This window comes from Lepus europaeus, chromosome 22, assembly GCF_033115175.1.
Source record: "Lepus europaeus isolate LE1 chromosome 22, mLepTim1.pri, whole genome shotgun sequence".
In the NCBI taxonomy this organism is placed as follows: Eukaryota; Metazoa; Chordata; class Mammalia; order Lagomorpha; family Leporidae; genus Lepus; species Lepus europaeus.
The window spans coordinates 4,099,867-4,124,952 of NC_084848.1; the positions used below are offsets into that span (position 1 = coordinate 4,099,867).

Sequence of the window (25,086 nt, forward strand, 5' to 3'; positions counted from 1 at the left end):
ACGCACAACGTACCTGAATTCTTCCAATGCAAACATGACCTAGTCAGAGACAATTTCCTCGGATGGTTTGGGAGCCTGCTCGGTACAGAGGACAACCATTTAGTCAGCCAGACGGTGCAAAGTGCAGGAAAAAGAGGCGGGGCCTCCACACCCCCAGGATTCGGAAGGAAAAGGCTTCCTGCAGCCAGGGGCCTGCAGCCTCCAGCTCCGCCAGCTGCTGACAAGCGGCAGCTACCAGGGGAGGCAGCAACAAACCATGTGACCACCCCAGCAGGGCTGGTTAACGCAGCATTTGCTCAGGCTCGGGTGGGGAGGGAGGCTGGAGAAAGAAGTCGAACCCAGGGCTCGCCTGGGATCCTGGGTAAATCACACGACTCGCCCCTCCCACCCCCCACCTCTGCAACGGTGCAGGCTGGGGCAGGAGGGGCGAATGAAGGGATGAAGATGAGATCTGTGCCTCTGAACTGCCTACCGAGCTGTCTTCCCATGGCTGCAGCTGCCGTAGTGATCAGGCGTGACCCATGCTGTGAGTGAGCGTAGCTGACCCCCACACATGGACTGCATCTTGCAGAAGCCAGAATACTGGAAAATTCTTCCAGATTCTGCACTTGGCATTCAGCTACCAAATGTTATTTTAGTACAAAGGCATGCACTGCTTCAGAACCCAAAGTCACCCTTTACGCCCACCACTTTACCATGACTAACATGACCTTGTATGTCAACCATGGTTAAAGACCTCATGTGTTTGAGTATTTATTTATTAGTGACAGTATATCCCAGGCTCTCATCAATTCTTTGAAGTACAGAAATTGCTGTAACAATTTCAGAACAGTCAAAAAAAAAAGGGGGGGGGGAGCAAGACATAAGCCAAAAATACAAAATGTTTACTGGCTTGCAAAGCCCAAACTGGCAAGATCTGGCAAATGAGCGGCAACTCTCGGAAGCGTGGGGGAGGAGCCTTCAGCATTTGGACCGCGGGTCTTCGTAAACTAACAGAGGCAGCACTCACTCCTGGCTTTTTCACAGACATGCTAAATTCACTCAAGGCATCACTGGTGAGCCTACTGCACGACCGCCTTAGGCCCAGCCCCCCCTGCACCAGGGCCTCGTCCCGGCCTCAGTCCTTCTCACGTCTCTCGCAGCAGGATCTGCTCTTCCTTCTTCGGTTTCCTATCTGAAAATCTGCCAGAGCAATCTTTCTAAATCTGGCTTTGATGTCCCCACTTGAACCCTGTGCCAGGCCCTCCGTGCCCCAAGACTAAAGATGCCCAAGCCGGCATACAACATCTCTCTCCCAATTCTTCCTTCCGTTAGATTTCTGCACAAACCCAAGGCTCGGCCGAGCGGTGGGCCAGATGGACCAGATCATTGTTACTACCAGCTCCCTGCCTCAGATGCTCCCGCACCAGGGTCCTGAACTGTCCCAGGACAGCTGTGGCCCTCTGTCCCCCACTGCCACCTATGTCATGCATAGCACGATAGGTTCTGCCTACTTCCCTCACACCTCCAGGAGTTCCTCGAGGGCGGTGATATGTGCGATTCACTTCTGCGTCCCTGTACCTGAACTATACCTCAGTAAAAAGGACCCACTCAGAAAAGGCTTGCTGGAAGAACCCCTTGGCCTCAGCTGTCCATGCAGGAGAAAAGTGACCTAGTGCACGCTTCACACAAAGGTGCTCTGGGAGGAAGCCAATGCTCTGCTTCTGTTGCCTCTACCTTGAAGAGCAGCCAGAGTCCAGAGCTCAACTCAAAGAAATGCAGCCGTTAAGGCTCAAGGAGGCAGACTGCTTCGTGCGGGTGCCATCGGGAGTTCTTGTGGTCCCTCATACCACTTGGCAATCAGCCCCTAAGCCGACCTGAAACGCCTCCTGCAACTTCCCTGTCAATTCTCTGTCCGAGACAGAGCCTCTGGTGGTGGCTGCCCTGAGACACGATCATGATGACATTCACAACCATTAAATAATCCAGTGTACAGAGGCTGGCGCTGTGGTGTAGCAGGTAAAGTTGCCACCTGCAGTGCCGGCATCCCATATGGGCACTGGTTTGAGTCCCGGCTGCTCTACTTGCGATCCAGCTCTCTGCTGTGGCCTGGGAAAGCAGTAGAAGATGGCCCAAGTCCTTGGGCCCCTGCACTCATTTGGGAGACTGGGAAGAAGTCCTGGCTTCAGACTGGCGCAGCTTTGGCCGTTGAGGCCAGCTGGGAGTGAACCAGAAGATGGAAGACCTCCCTCTCTCCCTCTCTCTCTGTGCCTTTCCTTCTGTCTCTATGTAACTCTAACTTTCAAATAAATAAATACATCTTTAAAAAATAATAATCCAGTGTATAGTCCAGGTCTGCTGCTTTCCTAACTCCACGATGGCTGGCAAGCTACTTCAAATATTGAGCCTGGGGTTCCTCACGTGTAACACTGCCCACACCTCTCTCACAAGGTTGCAGCAGGGGCTATGAAAGTTTCCTAAGGAACATGTAGACTTCTAGAATGCTCCTCAGCATTTTTTTTTAAAGATTTTATTTATTTATTTGGCAGGTAGAGTTACAGACAGTGAGAGAGAGGGACAGAGAGAAAGGTCTTCCTTCCATTGGTTCACCCCCCAAATGGCTGCAATGGCTAGAGCTGTGCCGATCTGAAGCCAGGAGCCAGGTGCTTCTTCCTGGTCTCCCATGTGGGTGCAGGGGCCCAAGCACTTGGGCCATCTTCCACTGCCCTCCCGATCCACAGCAGAGAGCTGGACTGGAAGAGGGGCAACCGGGACTAGAACCGGTGCCCATATGGGATGCCAGCACTGCAGGCGGAGGATTAACCTAGTGTGCCACAGTGCCGGCGCCCAGCTCCTCAGTATCTTTACCATCTCACAAGATAGGTCATCACTGGGAAGCCCATTGAATGGGGTGGGGGGTGGTTTTTGTTCTGTGACTCCCAGGTCAAGGGATATGCCTGCATGTATGTATGAATGGTATGTATGTACAAGCCCAGGGAAGAGCAGTTCTCCAGACCAAATGGAATTGCATGGTGTTTTCATTTATTAGACTACCTGGGTACAGTCGTGGAGGGGATGGGGAAAGGGGCAGCTGGGGCTCAAGCACGAACAAGCTTCTTGAGCGAAAGGAGATGGCAGGACATCCTTCTCATCTGGGCTTTCACAGCCTCTGTCAGCGCTAGGGAACAGCAGTCTCCATGATGGGTGGAATGGATCTGCCGGTCGGTCTACAGGTCGGATCCTACATCTTGGCCCCGACTCTAAGGTACAGGGATGGTCCCAGACATCTGGCCCAGCACCACTGGTCTGATTTGCTTCAGTCTGGCTGGGCCTACTCAAGTGGCATGGGGCCAGCGAGATGGGAGACCTCTAGACCCTGTGTCTGTTTCCATGTGTGACTTGACTCTCTTCTTGGAGAGCTGGTTATTACTCTTGAGCCAATTCATGAGGTCAAACCCCAGCAGCAAGTGTATTTTAGACGTAATTTTATAATAATGCCTAATCTGCTAGTAAGTTTAAAGAACTTGTCCAGGGTCACCCGCCGTAGTAACAGCAGAGTGATGACTCGGACCCTGGTTGTTCTAACTCCAACACATCCTACTGGCATCCCAGCACCAGCAATGCAACTGGCCGAGGCTGTCCTGGTTGAAGACACATTCAAAGGGCTATGAGGCAGCTGGTGGCCCTCAGGTGGGGCTGGGACACTGTGATACATTGGGACTATTTTATCTAGCTGGCCCATCTAACCCTGAGATTTCATGGCCAGGCAAGAGAGCTTTAATGGCTGAAACAGGGCTGCACTGACGTAGTGTTGGTGTTGGGACCCCTGCGAGGGAAAGGAGTCTGCTTCAAAGGCTAGGAGGTCCCGGAACCCCAATCAGGCAAGAACCCCAAGCTGTCAGGAAGTGGGACACACAGGAAGGCCCATGTTCTAGACATTTCCACCCCTATCCAGGACAGGGCTCCAAAATATACTTTTTTGACCACACAATATTTTTTTTAAAAAAAACCCAAAAAACATCGTCTACTAATGACTCAAGGCTCAGACAATGCACACTCCCACTTTGGTACTTACTTTCCTTGTGCCCCGTGAAGGAATAGCCAGATACTGTTTTTTAACCCTAACGTATGAAACTGATACACATAGGGTGGTCTGGCTGAAAAGGGGATGGGGTGATGAGAGCTGGCAGTGAGGTTCCCCCACTTTCCACTAGGAACAGCCCTAGACTCAGCCTGAAAATACCTGCCTGACCCTGGCAGTGCCTGAGGCGCTGTCCAAACCATAGAGCATCACACCCACCCTGGTTCATCTGGGGTCTCTTCCTCCTCCTAGCCTCCTGAGAATAAAAGCTTCCTGATCGGTGCTGCTGCCGGGGCAGAGTGTGCTTCTGCGGTTACTGGACAGGAGGTGGCCACGGTTTCTCCACAGCCACAAACGTGGAGACGCTGCCCACACACACAAGGACTAGCGGGAAGGACCCTGAGGCCCCCGATAGTTTGGGAAAGCTAAATGTGAAAGGTACCTTCTACAAGTGCCCTTTGCTTCACAGGTACCTCGTTTTGCAAGCAACACATCTTCTCATACCCAATGGCTGACTTTCCAGGGAAGTGAACTTAGGATTCGTTGGTGCTGAATCTCATTAGTGCTTCTTTGGAGACCAATGAGTGGACAGTTCATGGCCCAGATGTCCTGTGAGTCTAACGCCTCCCACAGCCAAGACGTCTGTGCAGCAACGTAAGAACTGAGCCTATGAGCAGCGTCCATGGGCCAATCAAGCAGAAACATGGATGCTATCCTGACACTGATGGACATGTACATCCACTCCGCCCCATGCAGAGAGAATGGAGGAGACACAAGTGGACATCAGCTCACCTCCCCCGAAGGTTTCCTAGCCGCGGTTCCCAGTGAGTAAGGGGCTGAGTGGTAATGAGGGGCCCCGCAGTATCTTCAGACACCAACTTTTTCCTGCCCCCCCACCCTCTAATTAGGACACCCCCTCACCTTCCCCTGACTCCCCTGCCTGCCTTACACCCTTCCTTCAGGCAGTCAGCAACACTCACACTTGACGCTCTAGAGACCTGATTCTCTTTCCCTGTCTACAGAATGAAGTGTCAGCTCCCAGGCTTGCCCTGGGCGCCTCCACCATCTGACCGTTGGACAGACCAACGCCAGCCTCGGGGCGTGGTCAGGGTGGTCTCCTGAATGACCCTGCCCTCTAGCTCATGCCTCCTCCACTCCTGGCTCCTCCTGGTCCCCTGCCTTCGGTTCACCAGGGGCCATGGAAAGGAAGCACTCTGGTCCAGGTCTGCTGCTCTCCAGCTCACTGCTCCGGACACTATTCCAGTGCTGCAGGGTGCAGTTAGGAAGCCCTGGTCTCTCTGTGGGTGGGTGGACTCAGACGACACATGGGTAAGAAACTGTTAAATGGGGTCATGAGCCAGGGAGTGACAGGGCTAGTCACTTTACAAAAGGTCACGGGAAGAGCCCCTCTGAGGGGGTGACATTTAAAGCGAGACTTGCGTGACAAGGGGCCCCTCTGCAAACATCAGAGAAAGATCACTAGAGGTGGAGGAGACAAGGGCCCCAGGTGGGCGGTGAGGCCTTGGGTGGAAAGGGAAGGTAAGAAGGTGGGGGGGGGGGTGGGGCCAGAAAGGGAGGCAGGGTCTTATTGCTGGGAAAGCCACTGGGGAGGTAAGGCAGCAGGGGAGGAGGGGAATATGTGACCTGGACTTAAAAGACTAATGGAAGCAGCCAGCCAGCTCAGAGTCATTGCCGGAGACCAGCTAAGAGATGAGGGAGTCTGGCCTCAGCTGGCTGCACTGGAGAAGACAGAAGCTGCTGGACATTACATGAGTCCTGGAAACTGTCTCTCTCACAACTCAACTGTCTCACGTGGTGCTTAGCAGATATTGAAGATATTTCAGTAAGGAAAGCAAAAGCAAGAATAGCGCCAAGCACCATAAGCCAGAGGAGGCCCCAGTTCACAGAAGGAGGGGCCTAGGCGCATCCTCACCATTGGATCCCAGGGCCTGGCACACTCCTCTGCTGGGTTAATTAATCAATAGCTGGTAAATGCTGAGAGATCTCATAAAAAGATAAAACTGGATTAAGCCAGCAGTCCTCTTTCCAGTGCAAGCGTCAAATAATAGGGCAGAATAGTGCTCCAGGAATACAGGGAGAATGGCGAGGATAAAAACACACGATACAAAGCAGAGAGCCAACCAGGAAACATTTGCTGGGGGCCTGCTATGTGTCTTTGTCTTTGAAGTCCTCCAAATGATTAAAAGCTGATACAAATGATTGCTGATTCTCCCTGGGTCAGTTCATCTGTAAATCGGGCAGTGGAGAGGGGACCGTTTCCTGGGATTTCCCGACCTTGGTGCACCTCTGAATTCTCTCCACCACCTCATCTGTGGGCCTCCTGCAGAACAGAACAGATCCACAGGCTTCCCGTCAGCCCTGGCTTCCCAGTGTAATGGTGCTTGGGAGCCACACTAACCACCACAAGTCTAAGAAGAGATCTTGCCCCGGGATTAGCTACTTCATATCTGTATTTTCCACGGAGGCTAGGGAACTGGAAGGAATAAACGAACAAACTGAATGAGCTAAAAGAATGGACAGAGGGGCCAGTGCCGTGGTGTAGAGGGCAAAGCTGCCGTCTGCGGTGCTGGCATCCCATATGGGCTCCATTTCAAGTCCAGCTACTCCACTTCCAATCCAGCTCCCTGCTAATAAACTTGAGAGAGCAGCAGAGGATGGCCCAAGCCCTTGGGCCCCTGCACCCACATGGGAGACCCAGAAGAAGCTCCTGGCTCCTGGCTCCGGATCAGCTCAGCTCCAGCCTTTGTGGCCATTTGGGGAGTGAATCAGTGGATGGATGACCTCTCTCTCTCTCTTTCTCTCTGTCTCTGTCTCTCTCTCTGTGTGTCTCCCTCTCTAACTCTGCCTTTCAAATAAACAAACAAATCTTAAAAAAAAAAAAAATGGAAAGAGTGACTGGATTCTAAAGGCCCTGTCATGCCAAGTGTGAGGAAAGGAACTCTCTGGGAACTAGTCTGTTTGGGGCCTGTAGAAAGGACACCAAATGCACCCATCGGAAGCAGGGGAGGAAAGGTCTTATTGAGAAGGTTGAGGAGTCACACAGGTCTGGGGCATCCACGCTGCCAGGGCAGAGAGCTGCAGATCCTGCTTGGAACACCTGGGGGCTGGAGTCCCAGACAGATCCTGAGCAGGCAACCCCTTCTGAATCTACAAGCACGAAAAAGGAAACGTCTCCCTTAACACATGTTCTGCCGGAGAAGGAGCTGGGGCGAGGGAGCGATGGTGATAAAGTGCACGGAAGTGCCTGCAAGGGTCGTAATCAGGGTTCTGCAGGGCATCAACGCGCGCTGTTCCCTCAGACAGCCAGGCTTTCTCTCTCGTACTCCACCTCCCAAAACCAGGCCTGTTCCGTTTCTGACTTCCTACCAAAATGTCCATGGTAGTGCTTTCCCTCATCCAAAACAGCACTGCTCCTTAGCATCCCAACGAGTTCTGCTTGCATGATATCTCACGACGACATCCCTTCTCACAAAAGGCCCCACACTCAGCCTATAGCCCCGAGTTGGAAATTAACAGGCATGAGGACGAATCGACTGAGACTGTCTGGTGGGCTGCTCACACAGGCTATTGGGCCTGGCCACCTTCGGAACTGTGATTTTTTTTTTTTTAATTTTAAATTTTATTTTATTATTTTTTTTAAAGATTTGTTTATTTGAAAGTCAGAGTTACACACAGAGAGAGAAGGAGAGGCAGAGAGAAAGAGGTCTTCCATCCACTGGTGTACTCCCAAATGGCCACAAAGGCTGGAGCTGAACTGAGCTGAAGCTAGGAGTCAGGAGCTTCTTCTGGGTCTCCCACGTGGGTGCAGAGACCCAGGGACTTGGGCCATCTTCTACTGCTTTCCCAGGCCACAGCAGAGAGCTGGACTGGAAGAGGAGCAGCCGGGTCTGGAACTGGTGCCCATATGGGATGCCAGCGCTGCAGGTGGGGGCTTTAACCCACTGTGCCACAGTGCCAGCCCCTGCACTTGATTACTTTCTAAGCCGCTTCCTTCAAACTGTTCAACTCTTCCTTGGACCCCAAAGCAAGCAGTGGAGAGAAAAGGAGGCTAAAGGAGCCGGTGCCTTTGACACCTGCACAGGCAGCGGATGAGCTGAGCATAAACGCTCCAGGGCTTCGGAGATGCCATTCACGTGGGAGGTGACCTAAGCAACAGGGCAGTTCCATCTCTCTGCTTCGACCACAGAAGGATAACAACGCAGCTCCGTGCCCGGGATCGCAGAACCACCGACACAGGTGAAATCAGAACCAGAATTCCAGGGGCAGGCGTTTGGCCTGGCGCTCATGACACCTGCATCCCACACCGGAGTACCAGGCTTTGAAACCTGCCTCCAGCTCCTAAGGCAGCACCTAGGAGGCGGCAGTGGTGGCTCCGGTAATTAGGTTCCTGCCTTCTGTGTGGGAGACCAGCTTTAGCACGCTGGCCGCTACAGGCATTAGGGGAGTGAACCAGTGGATGGGAGCGCTGACTCGCAAATAGATGAATAAATTTTAAAAAGAAAAAGCCAAAGTCCCTGATTTCTATTTAATTTTTATTTATTTGAAAGTCAGAGGGACAGAGCAGCAGAGTGCGATCCCCTGCCTGGCCCCGGCGCTCTGAGGATTCCGCGCAAGCAAGGCTGAGTCCCACCAGCTACAGGAGGAGAGAGAAGGAGAGGCAGAGAGAGAGGGGACAGGCGAGTCTGCCTCTCAGCAGACGGTTAGTGATGCTTCCGGCGGCCACGACTTCAAGGGGAGGTCCTCTCCCGGCAACCGGCAGCACCCTACTTTGTACAGGACGGCCTCCCACCACAAGGAACAACTGGGCCGGAAACAGCCATGGGGCCGAGGCTGAGAGAGACTGCCCATGCGTGCCACTGGAGGCAGAGGAGCCAGGAAAATCATCAGCGCCTCTTAGAAAGTGCGGACGACTAGCCGGCGCTGTGGCTTAACAGGCTAATCCTCCACCTTGCGGCACCGGCACACCGGGTTCTAGTCCCGGTTGGGGCGCCGGATTCTGTCCCGATTGCCCCTCTTCCCGGCCAGCTCTCTGCTATGGCCCGGGAAGGCAGTGGAGGATGGCCCAAGTGCTTGGGCCCTGCACCCGCATGGGAGACCAGGAAAAGCACCTGGCTCCTGGCTTCGGATCGGCGCGAGGAGCCGGCCGCGGCGGCCATTGGAGGGTGAACCAACGGCAAAAAGGAAGACCTTTCTCTCTGTCTCTCTCTCTATCCACTCTGCCTATCAAAAAAAAAAAAAAAAAAAAAAAAAAAAAAAGAAAGTGCGGATGACTGCCAGCCGGAGGTTTCCCTTTCTTTCTGATAGATCGTCCTGCAGCGATGCCTCCCCACTGGTGTGCCCACAATAGATGAGGCACCTGACTTCCTGACACTTTGACTGCCTGTGAGGACACAGCCCCGGCAGCTACAGGCCAGTCACTCCCCCACAAGGAGCCACAGTGACTGTTGTGATTAGAGATTAGGGAGCGGCACTGATCTTAAACAGGGGCCGGCGTCGTGGCACACCAAGTCGCCTGCGACGCGGTATCCCATGTAGGTGTCAGCTCAGCTGCTCCCCTCCAATCCAGCTCCCTACTAATGCATCTGGCTAAGCAGTAGAAGATGGCCCAAGGGTTTGGACCCCTACACCCACATGGGAGACCCAGAAGAAGCTCCTGGCTCCTGGCTTTGGCCTGGTCCAGTCCCTGCCATTGCAGCCATCTGGGAAGTGAGCCAGTGGATGGAAGATTCTCTCTCTGTCTCTCCCTCTCTCTCTTTGAAGCTCTGCCTTTGAAATAAATAAATAAATCTTAAACAGAGGAAAAAAAAAAAAAAAACCAATAAAGTCAGGTGGCTTCCTGTTTCCAGTAATGGCAGACAACGTTTTTTAGATTGGCCCTCATAGCAAAAATAACCCCCAAAGCCCGGGGAAACAGTTAAAAACACTTGTAAAGGCTTCATGTTGCTGAGAGACAGTACAGGATTACCAGGTTAAACCTGAACAGAAGAACAGGGCCCCCGCAGGCCGAGGAGCCCATAGCCCCTTTTTGTCCCAATGGTACCTGCTGAGCTCAGAAAAGACAAACTTTCAGACTAATGGCTTCACGGGGGAAGCAAGTTATCCACAGGACGAGCCCCTCTTCAGAGACAGAGAAATGGTCCCCAGGCGTCTCCATGCAGAAGTCCTTCAAGGCCCCCTGGGCAGGATTCCTACCCCCTACCGCCATTCACAAATGAAGGCTACATCCTCTGAGCACTGACCGCGCCCTAGGAGCCCTCTACCCACACCAACTCAACCCCTCCCCCCGGGGAAGCAACAGGGTTAGCTTCTATTACCTGCACAATTTTACAGGTGAGAACCTGAAGAACGGAGAGGCCCAGGATCACACAGTTCTAAAGTGGCAGAGCTGGGCAGGCATTCGTCACTGCTGCTGAGACACAGCTCGGAGTGCCGTGTTCCATACCGCAGTGCCTGAGTTCAAGTCCCGGACCCACGCCCAATCCTGGCTTCCTGGTGACGCCGCCCTGCAGGCAGCAGGTGACCGGCTCAAGCAGTTGAGTCCCTGCCACGATACCGGAGACCCGGACTGGGTTCCAGGCTCCTGCCTTAGGCCCTGCCTCGTCCCGGCTACTGCGGGCATCTGGGGAATGAGCCAGCAAAAGGAGGTCAATCTGTGTCTCTGCACCCACGTCAGAGAGCCAGGCTCCCACACCTGACTCCAGCGTCCCGCCAGTGTACACCCTGCGAGGTAGCAGTGATGCGGAGTTCTTGCCAACAACGTGGGAGACCAGGATGGAGTTCCTGGCTTCAGCCCACAGGCTGGGGCTGTTGTGGGCAGCGCTGGCGGGAACCAGTGTCCTGGAGCGTGCTCTTTTAAGGAACATAAATAAGTAATTGTGCTTTTTTAAAAATTCGAGATCCATGAAGCAGAAAGGGCAAGCTAGGAGACTGGGATCTTAGATCTGGAGCAGTGAAAACTTCGAAGGAAGGAAGGAGCAAGTGAACTGAGAGGGAAATAGTACAGCATCAGATCTAACATCAGCTCCACGTTCCTGGCTGCTAACCTTGAGTAGTTTATTTTAACCCCCTGTATCACTCAGCATTTTGTTGCCACAGTGAAATAACCTGAGGAACTTTGTGAAAAGAAAAGGGGAGCTCAGCCCAGAGCCCCAGATCAGGTGGTCCCACTGGTTTGGAGTCCGGAGAGCGTGGTTGATGGCGTTGGTGGGGCTGTGGGAAGTCTGGGCAGACAGTGGAGGGGCCCAGACCTGGGTTTCTGTAAGAGCCCCAGCGCCAGGGCCTCCTCCTGACTGCACGGCCCCAGTGCTGCGGGCGCCCCATGCAGCCCCACGGGCAACCCCAGCACTGAAGTCCGTTCCACTCTCCTCTGGTCACTGATTCACAGCTTCGCGGTTGAAAGTCCTGAAGGAATCGGGTCCAGATGACATCACACTGCAGCCTGGGCTGTGCTGCAGCTTCCGAACCTCGGTGGACAGCACCGACTCCAACAGCCACGCGTGGCAAGGGAGACGGAGACGTGAGAGCGGCAAGTGGTCGATAAAGACCAGGTGTTCCTCACCCCGGCTCTAGATCTGCAGTGACAACGTGTGTGACGCTGGACAAGCTGCTTTCTGAGGCTCCGTTTTCTCATCTACAGGATGAGAAGGTCTCCCTCATCCTGGGACGCTGTGATGAGTTCACAAGGGTTTGTGTATATCATGGGGTACTTATAAAGGGAAGACTTAGGATTACTGGGGGTCTTGTTTGGATTTTGGTCAATTTACTTTATAGCCCCCCTTGGTTCCAATAAACTAAACTCAGTTTTTAAATTCTAATGAACATGTAGATTCTTAAAATTAGTAGTAATTTGCTGAACTTCATGGGTAGCCTGAACAGCCTGATGCCTGCTGACTGAAAACCAAGCCCTGATCCGACTGCAACTCTCTCCTGCCAGAAAGCCCTGGCCAGGCTGTGCCACGGTTCCCGCGGCACCGACTGCACTCGCTGACACAGGGACCTGGCGCTGGACTGTGGTTTTATTTTCCTTTCTTCCTCCCACTCACTAGTCAAGAAGTTGCCTTACCTGAGGTGCCACCAGCTAAGACCCTCACATCGCTGGTATGTCCCCAGTCCCACCGGCTAAGACCCTCACACGGCTGGTACGTTCCCAGTCCCACCGGCTAAGACCCTCACATGGCTGGTACGCCCCCAGTCCCACCGGCTAAGATCCTCACATGGCTGGTACGTCCCCAGTCCCCCCAGCCAAGACTCTCACATGGCTGGTACGTTCCCAGTCCCCCCAGCCAAGACCCTCATATGGCTGGTATGCCCCTAGTCCCACCGGCTAAGATCCTCACGTGGCTGGTACGTCCCCAGTCCCCCTAGCCAAGACCCTCACATTGCTGGTACGCCCCCAGTCCAACCAGCTAAGATCCTCACATCGCTGGTACGTCCCCAGTCCCCCCAGCCAAGACCCTCACATGGCTGGTACGTCCCCAGTCCCCCCAGCCAAGACCCTCACATGGCTGGTACGTCCCCAGTCCCCCCAGCCAAGACCCTCACATGGCTGGTACGTCTCCAGTCCCCCTAGCCAAGACCCTCACATGGCTGGTATGCCCCCAGTCCCACCGGCTAAGATCCTCACATCGCTGGACGCCCCCAGCCCCCCAGGTGGCTCCTCAACAACCCCTAACGTTTAGAGCACCCTGGGAAAGCACTTCTTGCCAGTCGTCTCCTGGGACCCAAGAATCACCTGCAGGCCGGGGGGCAAGGCAGGGGCTGCAGCCCCACTGCAAGTGTGGGAAAGAGGTTAGGAGACAAACTCAAGCCTTGCATTTCCAACCATGTTTGGTAAACAGGCAGGATCTGTACACAGATATGCACTTTAGGAAGGGGAGGCGGGGAGGAAAAATGAAACTGTACCCTCGGACCCAGAAACCGGAGGGTCGGGCCAGAGGCGGGAGCTGAGAGTTGCTTCTCTCGAATGCAAGCGACCAAGAGGAGGAGACCTTCGCATGTCTAGTCTCATTGGACTTAACTCTGCCCTCGGTTTGAGTGTCCAGCATCCTGAACCTCGGGCAACCCAACCCAACAGATCCTCAGATGGCAGTTAGCGCAGTCTCTCCTGTCACAGGAGCCAGTGACGACGAGGCTCACGGAAGGTAAACGATTCACTGCTGGCACCAGGGAACTGGGGCGGAGCGAGAGCCTCGCCTAACTGCCCAGAATCCAAGCCCAACGCTCTCTCCACTCCATTCTTCAAAGCACCAACTTCGAACCTGTCTCCATGTGACAACCCTGCTCCGCCCTTCTGCCCCGTACCCTCCATCCCAATCCTTTGCTCTCCCGGGCTGACCACTCCGTCTGGTTGTGGACATGGGCATGTACCGGACACTCTCAACACAGTTCCTCTGCACGTGACTGCAGTAACAGGAATCAGCAGCAGCCAGTGACCCTGGAAGGCACAGAACACGGAGGAAGCAGTGTGTGCGGTGCCCAGGCTAGGATGGTTTGAGCAGGGCAGCGACTCCCACTGGAGCCCACGCTCCCCAGCGGAAGGGCAGGTCAGTAACACCCACACCCTGGACGTGCTGGAAAGATAAAGTGAGATAATGCACAGCAAGTAGCTAGAACAAGGCCTGACACACAAGCAATGTCCCACAGTCACCTGACACAGAAGCAATGTCCCACAGTCACCTGACACAGAAGCAATGTCCCACAGTCACCTGACACAGAAGCAATGTCCCACAGTCACCTGACACACAAGCAATGTCCCACAGTCATTGTTATTGTTTGCACTGAGGTCTTCTTACCAAGCTACATGTTACAGGGGCCAGAACGGTGGCATAGTGGGCTAAGCCTCTACCTGTGGTGCCAGCACACCAAATGGGCGCCAGTTCATGTCCTGGCTGCACCTCTTCCTATCCAGCTCCCTGCTAATGGCCTGGGAAGGCAGTGGAAGATGACCCAAGTGCTTTGGTCCCTGGACCCATGTGGGAGACCTGGAAGAAGTTCTTGGCTCCTGGCTTTGGATTGGCCTAGCTCCAACCACTGCAGCCATTTGGGGAGTAAACCAGCAGATAAAGACCTTTCTCTGTTTCTCACTCTGGTAACTCTGCCCCTCAAATAAATACATAAATATTTTTAAACAAACAAAGGGATCACACTGCTATCCAGTGCTGGGAGGCTGGAGAGGTCACTGGCAGGGTTGAGAGCCCCAGGCCCTGCGTCCCCTGTGGAGGCGAATGAACAGCAACAGGTGGACGAGCCGCTTTGGGAGAAGCCCAAGGCTCCTACGGGACAGGCCAGCCAAGAAGAGCTTCATGGAGCCTGGCCACTCCCCGGCACAGCCGGTGCGGCCTCCAGAGCATCCCCAAGTCCCAGCTTCTCCCTGGGGAGAACAAAACGAAGAGTGGAACTTACACTCAATGCTCTCACTTACGGGGGGGTTAGGGAAAGTTTCTGTCTTACCTGAATCCAAACTAGCAGCAAGTGGCTGCAGCCCCAGAGACTGGCAGTACCACAGACGGACACCAGGAGGAGCTCCTGCACCGCGGCAATGAGGCTGCAGTACCACAGCCATGCTGCGGGGGGCAGGGCGGGCGCTGAGGAGGAGCAGGCCGACCAGGGAAGACCCCGCCCCAGAAATGGCACGACAGGTCTCCGGGATCTCTAGATGGGCTGCGCTAGGCTGAGGAGCAAAGGCCTCCCCCGCGCAAGGCCGACGGGGACAGCCGGCCGTCCAGATGCCCTGCCCCACAGAAGCTGGCAAGGTATCCAAGAAGTGGGTGCAGTGGCCGGCCCAGTCCACGACCAAGGGAAGTCCCAGAACCAACCTGGAAGAAGCAGACCCGGGAGTCCCCGGACGAAGGATTCTCCGACCGGCGCACGGAGGCACGGGGGCTCGCTGACCTGAGGGAGGAAGACATCGGGAAACCAACGCAGGACAGAACGACAAAGCCAACCAGCGGGGCCCAGGAGAAGCGACCTGGCGCGGGGGTCAGCAGCACACAGCAGGCAGGGGCGGCATCCCCAGGCGCAGTGTCAGGGCACCGAGACTGAGCCAGGCCAGCAACCAGAACCAGGACCCCAGTCCAGGGGCTTGGCGGGACCGCGGACACACGGTGGTGTCCGGGGGAGCAGGAGGGAAAGGAGGCAGGAAAACAAGAAACGAGACCTCAGATCAGAGGGGACAAACGGGCGTGCGGATTCAGGGTCAGAAACGCCAAGAGGGTAAGTCCACTAAGACACACAGTGGTGAACCCACACACAGTGGTGAACCCACAGACACAGCGGTGAACCCACACACAGTGGTGAACCCACAGACACAGCGGTGAACCCACAGACACAGCGGTGAGTCCACAGACACAGCGGTGAACCCACAGACACAGCGGTGAGTCCCCAGACACAGCGGTGAACCCACAGACACAGCGGTGAACCCACAGACACAGCGGTGAATCCACAGACACAGCGGTGAACCCACAGACACAGCGGTGAGTCCACAGACACAGCGGTGAACCCACAGACACAGCGGTGAGTCCACAGGCACAGCGGTGGACCCACAGACACAGCGGTGCGTCCACAGGCACAGCGGTGGACCCACAGACACAGCGGTGAGTCCACAGGCACAGCGGTGAACCCACAGGCACAGCGGTGGACCCACAGGCACAGCGGTGGACCCACAGGCACAGCGGTGGACCCACACACAGCGGTGAATCCACAGACACAGCGGTGAGTCCACAGACACAGCGGTGGACCCACAGACACAGCGGTGAGTCCACAGACACAGCGGTGGACCCACAGACACAGCGGTGAACCCAGACACAGCGGTGAACCCACAGACACAGCGGTGGACCCACAGACACAGCGGTGAGTCCACAGACACAGCGGTGAGTCCACAGACACAGCGGTGGACCCACAGACACAGCGGTAAATCCACAGACACAGCGGTGAGTCCACAGACACAGCGGTGAGTCCACAGACACAGCGGTGGACCCACAGACACAGCGGTAAATCCACAGACACAGTGGTGAGTCCACAGACACAGCGGTGAGTCCACAGACACAGCGGTGGACCCACAGACACAGCGGTAAATCCACAGACACAGTGGTGAGTCCACACACACAGTGGTGAGTCCACAGACACAGTGGTGAGTCCACAGACACAGTGGTGAACCCACAGACACAAAGCAGCCAAACTTAAAAGTCGCTCACAGAATCTTGAAAGCAGCAACAAAGGGCAACTTGTCAGGTACAAGGAGCCCCTATGGATCACTGCAGGCCTGCTTCTCAGGCTAGAAAGTCAGCTGACGCGGCCAGAGGAAGAGGGGGAAGTGCCAACCGGGAATATCACGACGCGGCCAGAGGAAGAGGGGAAAGTGCCAACCAGGAATATCACACAGCAAAGCAGTACTTCACAAATGGAGGAGATGTTAGGACTTTTCCAGATAAACAAAGCTGACACGAGACCTGCCTCACAGAAATGCTGAGTCCTTCAGGTTGCAATGAGAAGGGGCTACACAACACCACAAAACCACGTGAATATATAGAACTGCCCGGCAAAATCTGGTATGTATGCAGACAAGTACAGAACCCTGCACTGTGAAAATAACTTCTAAATATGTCATAGAATATAAAAAGTAACTATAAATCTATGTTCACGGAGATGCAGCAGAAATAATTTGTGTCAGTAACATAAAGGGGCAACAGAGATGTAAAGGACTGGAGTTTTCGCACACTTGAAGTTGTTATCAGTCTAGAGCAGACTGTTATAACTTGAAGATGCTTCATGAGACTGCAATAGTAAGTACAAATAATCCATACAAAAAGAAATAAGAGAACAAAACATGTTACTAAAACACACACACACACAAGGAGAAAAAGAGAGACAGAGTAGCAACAAAACACAGAACACACTGAACAGGAAGGCAACAGTAATTTAAGTGTAATAGATTAAATTCTCCAATTACAAGACATGGCTGAATGGATTTTAAAAAGCAAGATTCAACCGTATCCTGTATACGAAACCCACTTTAAATCTAAAGGCACACATAGACTGAAAGTGAAAGTATGGAAGAGAATAGTTCATGCAAGTAGAAATCTGAAGAGAGCGGGGCAGCCACACCTGCGTCAGACAAAACACACCAAGTCGAAGACTGTCATAAGAGAGGAAGAAGGGTACTGTATGAGGTTACTTCTAAAGGTCCATGGAAGAATGAATGAAAATATAATTTTGGCGTAAAAATTTTAAAAAATCTATTTACACAAGGAATATTCAAAAAGTTCATGAAAATGCATTTATTAAAAAAAAACTATACATGGATTTCAAAAGTTATTTGCACAAAATCAACTTACCTTTTAATTCTACTTCCACAAACTTTCTGAAGTACTCTCATATCATGATAAAAGAATCAATTCACCAGGAAGATATAATCATAAATACCAATGCACCTACAATTGTTTCCAAGTATATCAAGCACACTGACAGAATCTGTGGGAGAAATAGACAGCGACACAACTGTAGACAGAACAACCAGAAAGACCAATAAACAGAGGACTGGAACAATACTGTAGATCAGCTAGACCTGACAGACAGACATAGAACCTTCTACCAAAAAGCAGCTTGGAGGCCAGTTCTCAAGTGGCCTGGGATGGACCCGGGTGCCCCCCTTTTCACTTACAGGTCCCAAGAATAACTGCAGAACATGTGGGGGCACAGCATCCTGAGGCAGGAGATGTCTGGGCTCTGCCCTAGTCCTCCCTAAAATGCGATGCCCCAGTGGCCCAGCCCCGTGAGCTCTAGGATCCCAGGGTACAAAACCTAGGGTCGGCTGCTGCTTGTGCGGCCCCACATTGGCACAAACACAGCACACCAGACAAGGCTTCATTGGCCCGGGCGGCTCTCTGAGCCTTGGAGGACTGATGAGCAATGAGCCCTAAGCTGCTGCTGTTCCTTCCACTCTGTGTAACGTGCGTGTGCATGTGTGCACGTGTTAACTTTTTTTATTTTGACAGGCAGAGTGGACAGTGAGAGAGAGAGATAGAGAGAAAGGTCTTCCTTTTCCCGTTGGTTCACCCTCCAATGGCTGCTGCGGCCGGTGCACTGCGGCCGGCGCACCGCGCTGATCCGAAGCCAGGAGCCAGGTGCTTCTCCTGGTCTCCCATGCGGGTGCAGGGCCCAAGCACTTGGGCCATCCTCCACTGCCTTCCCAGGCCACAGCAGAGAGCTGGCCTGGAAGAGGAGCAACCGGGACAGAATCAGGCGCCCCGACCGGGACTAGAACCTGGTGTGCCGGTGCCGCAGGAGGAGGATTAGCCTAGTGAGCCACGGTGCCAGCCAACGTGTGTTAACTTCTCATTACTACAATGAAATAATGGAGGCAACTAATTTTGCAAAGAAAATGGCTTATTTAGTTCAAGCTTTAAAGGTTCGACTACAAGACTGCACGCCCCATTAATTTGGCCTCTAATGAGGGTGGCAGATGTGCAGAAAAAGGATCACAGGGGAGCCAGGAGCAGAGGGAGAGTGGCTGGGCCCAAGTCAGGCTTCCATAGCAAACTTCTTGTGAGCTCCACACCCCCGTGACCTAAGGGCCTCCCGCTCGTCTCCATCACTGCATGGTTTCCACCATCTACGGACCATTCACTTAGGACTTTGGGGCTCAACATCCTGGATGAGTTTGGGAGCCGATTCGAACCCTGGCAGAGGTGCTCTGTCTCCGCACACAGACGTGTGGCCATCTGTGCACAGTGGATCCTACATTCTTCCCAGCTGCAACCAGAGCCCAGCTCGGCCCCAACACACACCCCGCATTGGGCCACCAAACACATCCACTTTAAGGACACAGAAATCATACGAGGAATCCTCCCCAAATACAAATGGAATGAAAGAAGAAATCAGTAGCAGAAGGGCAACAGGAACACCCTCAGTGACGTGGAAATTAAATAACTCACTTTACAAACCACTGGACAGATGAAATCAGAGGGGCTTGAGAAAATATCTGGAGATAAATGAAAATGAAAACAGAATAGGCCAAACCTGTGTGATTCAGCCAAGTGCAGTCCTATAAGGGAAATTTATAACAGTGGGCTTACTTTAAAAAGAAGTAAGATAGCAAATCAATAAGGAACCAGAAAAAGAACAGACTAAAAAGTTGGCAGAGGGATGGAGATAATAAAGATTACAGCAGGGATAAATGAAACAGGGAATAGAAAAACAATTTTAAAATCAATGAAATCAAGAACTGGTTCTTTTAAAAGATCAAGAAAATGAAGAAACTTTAACCTAAACTAAGAAAAACAGAGGAGAAAATTCAAACAACTAAACCTAGAAATGAAAGAGGGGGTATTACAAATGACATCACAGAAATAAAAAGCACCCCAAGAGACTATACAAAATGATATGCCCCAAAATTGGACGACCTGAAGCAATGGATAAATTCCAGAAACACATAACCTACCAAGCCTGAATCATGAAGCATTAAAACCTGTGCACTCATCCGTAATTAGCAAGGAGCCGGAAGCAGTCATCAAAACCTCCCCTGCAAGAGAAGTCCAGGACAGACGGCTCCACGGAGGGTTTTATCAGACTTTTAAAGAATGAAGATGAAGCCTCAGTCTCTTTAGAAGAACTTGAGACGGGAACATGCCCGACTCATGATACCAAAACCAAGTGAAAGCAAAACAGGAAAAGAAAACCACAGGTGGAGCCCCTTGGTGAACACTGAACAAAAGTTCCACAGAGAAATGGTAGCAAGCCAAATGCCACAGCACACTGAGAGGGTCATACACTGTGACCGCATGTGATTTCTATCTGGAATGCAAGGATGGTTCAACAGATGAAACTCCATCTGTCAGATACACACTAAAAACCATACGATTATCTCAACTAATGCACAAATGAGCGTGTGATAAAATTCAATGTTTTTTCATGACTGAAAACATCCAATAAACCAGAAGTTGAGGAAATTGCCTCAACATAATAAAATCTGAATGGAGTTCCTGGCTCCTGAACTCAACCTGGTGTAACCCTGGCAGTTGTAGGCATTTGGGGAGTAGACCAGCAGATGGAAGATCTGTTTCTCACTCTCTATCACTCTACTTTCAAAAAATAAATGTTTTTTTTTTTTTAAAAACAGCCTCATATAGGGGCCAGCACTGTAGCCTAGTAGGTTAAGCATCTGCCTGCATCCCATATGGGCACTAGTTCGAGTCTCAGGTGCTCCATTTCCGATCAAGCTCCCTACTGATTGCCTGGGAAAGCAGTAGGAAATGGCCCAATTCCTTGGGCCCCTGCACTAGCATGGGAGACCTGGAAGAAGCTCCTGGCTCCTGGCTTTGGATCGGCCCAGCTCTGGCTGTTGCAGTCATTTGGGGAGTGAACAGGTGGATGAAAGAACTTTCTCTCTGTCTCTCCCCGTGTCTATAACTCTGCCTGTTAAGTAAATAAATAAATATTTTTTTAAAAAGTCACATATATGGGCCCAGTGTTGTGGCACAGTGGGTTAAGCAACCACTTACAATGCTGGCATCCCATACTGCAGTGTCAGTTGAAGACCTAGCTGCTCTGCTTTCAATCCAGTTCCCTACTACTGTGCCTGGGAAAGGAGTGGAAGATGGCCCAAGTCCTTAGGTCCCTGCCACCCATGTGGGAGACCCAGATGGTATTCCAGGCTCCTGGCCTCTGCTGGGACCAGCTCTGGCTGTTGCAACCATGTAGGGAGTGAACCAGCAAACAGAAGATTCTCTGTCTCTCCCTCTCTGTCTCTGCCTTTCAAATAAATAAATCTTAAAAAAAAAAAAAGCCATATATGAACAGCCCCCAGCTAACATCAAACTCAATGGTGAAAGGCTGAAAGTGTTTCCTCCAAAAGGCAGGAATGAGGTGAGGACGCTTCATCTCACCACCCGTATAGAACAGAGTAAGAAGTCTTAGCCAGGGCGGTTAAAGAAGAAAAACAAAGGAAAGGTTCTCACACTGGAAAGAAAGAAGTAAAACTCTGTTTGTAGATAACAGGATGTTACGTGTAGAACAACACTCTAAGGATCACACACACACGGCTAAACTATTTCACCAAAACCAACACAGAAATCAACTGCATTTCTCTATATTAACAATGACCAAAAGGACATTAAGGAAACAGCCACATCAATATAGCATCACAAAGGGTCACAGACCGTCTGGCCAGTGCAGTCTGGTCTTCTGTGGCTGGCAGCCTGCGTTCTGCACGTTTTCTGGGTTAGTCCGTGCAGCAGCCACTTTACTCCACCACGTGTGGTTTAGCATGGTTTATGCATCCATCTGCGCAGGGCTTGGGTCGCTTCTCTGTTTGGTTAATATGAACAACACTGTGAACCTCTGTGTGTGCTCTGCGTGGATTTATCTTTTACATTCTTCCTCCTGGGTGCCTCTGTGGGGTGGAACTTCCAGGTTCCACTGTCACCCTACAGCCAACACTTGTGAGAGCCACCACAGTTGTCTACAGCAGCTGCACCGTCTCACCCGTTCCTGGCAGCGCCCTGGGGTTTCAGGACGTGGGTTCATCCATGGAACCACACGCCCAACTGAGGGCTGTCTACATCCTCGCCAACATTCACTACTGCTTGTCCTAGCGTGTGTGAACTGGCAATTTCCTGTGGTTCTTGTTTGCATTTTCTCTTGTCAAACTGATACTCAGCACCTCTTCAAGTGCTTTGTGGCCATTTCTGTATCTTTGAGGAAATACTAGTCAGGTTATTTGCCCATTTAGATTGGGCTGTTGTCTTTCTGTTGCTGAGCTGTGCCTTAGCCCGCCCGGGCTGCCATAACAAACACACCGTGAACTGCTGGCTTACCCACGTTTGGTTCCCACAGCTGTGGAGGCTGGGAAGCCCCGGATGAAGGCAGTGGCAGCCTGGAGATCTGCTGAGGGCCAGTGCTTCCCGTTGGAGCCGCCTTACTGCCGGTCCTGGCCTGTCTCATAGCACGAGTCCCACACAAGAGGGCTCTGCCCTCTCAGTCACAGCTGAGGCCCCACCTCTTCATAATGCCACTTTGGGGATTAATTTTTCAACACAAGACATAATCTTTTAGACCACAGCAAATTGTATGAATTCCTCCTATATTCTAAATACAAATCTCTTATCAGATACATGAAATACAAATGCTTTCTCCTATTATGAGAGCCATCTTATTACTTTCTTGATAGTATTATTTATAGCAAAAACATTAATATTGATGGCATGGAATTTATCTTTTGTTTAGCTGTGCTTTTGGCTGCATTTCTAGGGCACTATTGTATAATACAGGGAGTGAAGAGTCACCCTTACGTTTTCTCCCATAAAACTTTAAGGTTTTAGCCCTTAAGTTCAGGTTTGTGACAAATTCTAAGCTAACTTGTTTTTCAATTTTTTAAGACTTGAAAACTTTTTTTAAAAATTATTTATTTATTTATTTGACAGGTAGAGTTACAGACAGTGTGAGGGAGAGACAGAGAGAAAGGTCTTCCTTCCGTTGGTTCACCCCCCAAATGGCCGTTACGGCCAGAGCTATGCCGATCCGAAGCCAGGAGCCAGGTGCTTCTTCCTGGTCTCCCACGCGGGTGCAGGCACCCAAGCACTTGGGCCATCCTCCGCTGCCTTCCTGGGCCACAGCAGAGAGCTGGACTGGAAGAGGGGCAACCAGGACTAGAACCTGGCGCCAATATGGGATTCCGGCACCGAAGGCGGAGGATTAGCCAAGTGAGCCATGGCGCTGGCCCAGACTTGAAAACTTTTAACATTATGCCAATTCACTTCAAATGTAAATATTATACATACATGTACACACACAGTTTCTCCTGAAAGCAGGGATGCTAGTACCACCTAACATTTGCTTCATGATAATGATCATAAAGTGAGGGAAGAAGGGTATGTTATTGTGTAGTGGGTACAATTCAGAAAAGACAATGTATATAGCTATTTGTATGACAAATAACTCGACATGCGCACACTTTATATATGTTTTTTATCTTCCACATATGAGAGAACACATATGGGTGTGTTAATTTACGTGTATGGCACAAGGTGGGGCTCTAATCTCGCGTCTTTGTATGTGGACAGTCACGCGTCTCAGCCTTGACGCCTTGTTGCTCATAATTGCAGGGGCAGTGCGTCCTGTTACAAACGTTCTGGACTTGGGGTGCTTGTGCTCTGCCTCCTTGGAATTCAGCTTCTCATACAGAAAACCAAGTCTCCTCTTCGTAGCTCAGGAAGGAGCCAGCAAACAGAATCGGACGCCAGAGTCTCTGTGGAGGGATGCACGGTCACACTGCTCGCCACCCTGGACTGGGACCCGGCGCACGTCACCCTGCCCCGGTGCAGGGCCAGCTGGCCCTCTTTCCAGTGCTGCTCCTCTGTTTGCTGTTCCCTCTGTCTCAGTCTGTTGCTTACAGTTCTCTTTTGCTTGGTGACACAATTGAGAACATTTTCCGTTTCTGAGGGAAGGAAGTGTTTACACACAGGGCCCTGGAACTGCTCAGTTAGAAATCGCAGCTGATGCAAGGAAGCAGTGCCAGTGACACATTGGATCTCGCAAACACCTGCGGCAGTTTTGAGGGGCCCATCCCCACACTGATCTTGCAAACACCTGCGGCAGTTTTGAGGGGTCCCGCGCTGATCTCGCAAACACCTGCGGCAGTTTTGAGGGCCCCGTCCCCGCGCTGATCTCGCAAACACCTGCGGCAGTTTTGAGGGGCCCCACACTGATCTCGCAAACACCTGTGGCAGTTTTGAGGGGCCCGTCCCCGCGCTGATCTCGCAAACACCTGCGGCAGTTTTGAGGGGCCCCATCCCCACACTGATCTTGCAAACACCTGCGGCAGTTTTGAGGGGCCCCGTCCCCACACTGATCTCGCAAACACCTGCGGCAGTTTTGAGGGTCCCCGTCCCCACACTGATCTCGCAAACACCTGCGGCAGTTTTGAGGGGCCCCACACTGATCTTGCAAACACCTGCGGCAGTTTTGAGGGGCCCCGTCCCCGCGCTGATCTCGCAAACACCTGCGGCAGTTTTGAGGGGCCCCGTCCCCGCGCTGATCTCGCAAACACCTGCGGCAGTTTTGAGGGGCCACGTCCCCACACTGATCTCGCAAACACCTGCGGCAGTTTTGAGGGGCCCCGTCCCGGCGCTGATCTCGCAAACACCTGCGGCAGTTTTGAGGGTCCCGTCCCACACTGATCTCGCAAACACCTGCGGCAGTTTTGAGGGGCCCCGTCCCCACGCTGATCTCGCAAACACCTGCGGCAGTTTTGAGGGGCCCCGTCCCCACGCTGATCTCGCAAACACCTGCGGCAGTTTTGAGGGGCCCCGTCCCCACAATGATCTCACAAACACCTGCAGCAGTTTTGAGGGTCCCGTCCCCGCAGGCTCTCAACACCACTTTCTGCTCCCCAGTACCATCAAGCTGTCTAACGCTTGAGCTGTCTTCTCGGTGACAACGTCAATGATGACACCACTTCAGGGCCAATCGGTGCCCAATGACACCCTGCCCGCTGGAGTTCCCATCCTCTCCCACACCATGGGCTTGCAGGCCTTTCTACCTTACAGCCCCCCTGTGCCCTCAAACTAATTCTCCTTTTCTTGTCACTGGCAGCGCTGGTTCAACGGCCGGATGAACCACCTAACTTCACACGACCTTTGTCTAAAACTGAACCACACAGGGCCTTTCTCGTGAAAGTCTTTTCTACAAATTTTTGCAGTGTTGAAATCTGGGTCTTTTTCTGGGGGACTCCCCAAATCAAGACCAATGAAGCACCTGGGCTGTGGGAAAATGGAGACTTGGGATCACTACAAAGAGATGGAAACCCTGAAATCCACATTAAAATAAAACACTAATGAAAAGTAAGGTCATCAAGCGCTCTGGAATCTAACATACTTTACAAAAATAAAAAAATTTTAAAAATAAAAGGAAGGCAAAAAGAAAGGAAAGAAGGAAGAAAGGAGAGAAGGAGAGAGGGAGGAAGTGAAATTACCATGGGCTTGGGGCCTGGAGCAGCGACCATGGTGAGTGTG

The 25,086-nt window shown here is 52.2% G+C and overlaps 1 protein-coding gene across 2 annotated transcripts in view; it reads right to left on the minus strand.

The window, feature by feature from the left end:
* EVL (Enah/Vasp-like) overlaps positions 1 to 25,086 on the minus strand; it is a 135,594-nt gene that overhangs the window by 100,917 nt on the left and 9,591 nt on the right. Inside the window, exon 1 of one of the 2 annotated variants that reach the window (XM_062181619.1) lies at positions 14 to 51. The exons of the other annotated variant lie outside the window; for it this stretch is intronic. Coding sequence (XP_062037603.1) covers positions 14 to 36 — 23 coding nt within the window. The 5' untranslated portion in view covers positions 37 to 51. Of the gene's footprint in view, positions 1 to 13; positions 52 to 25,086 lie in introns of those variants that run through there. 2 annotated transcript variants of the gene reach the window in all.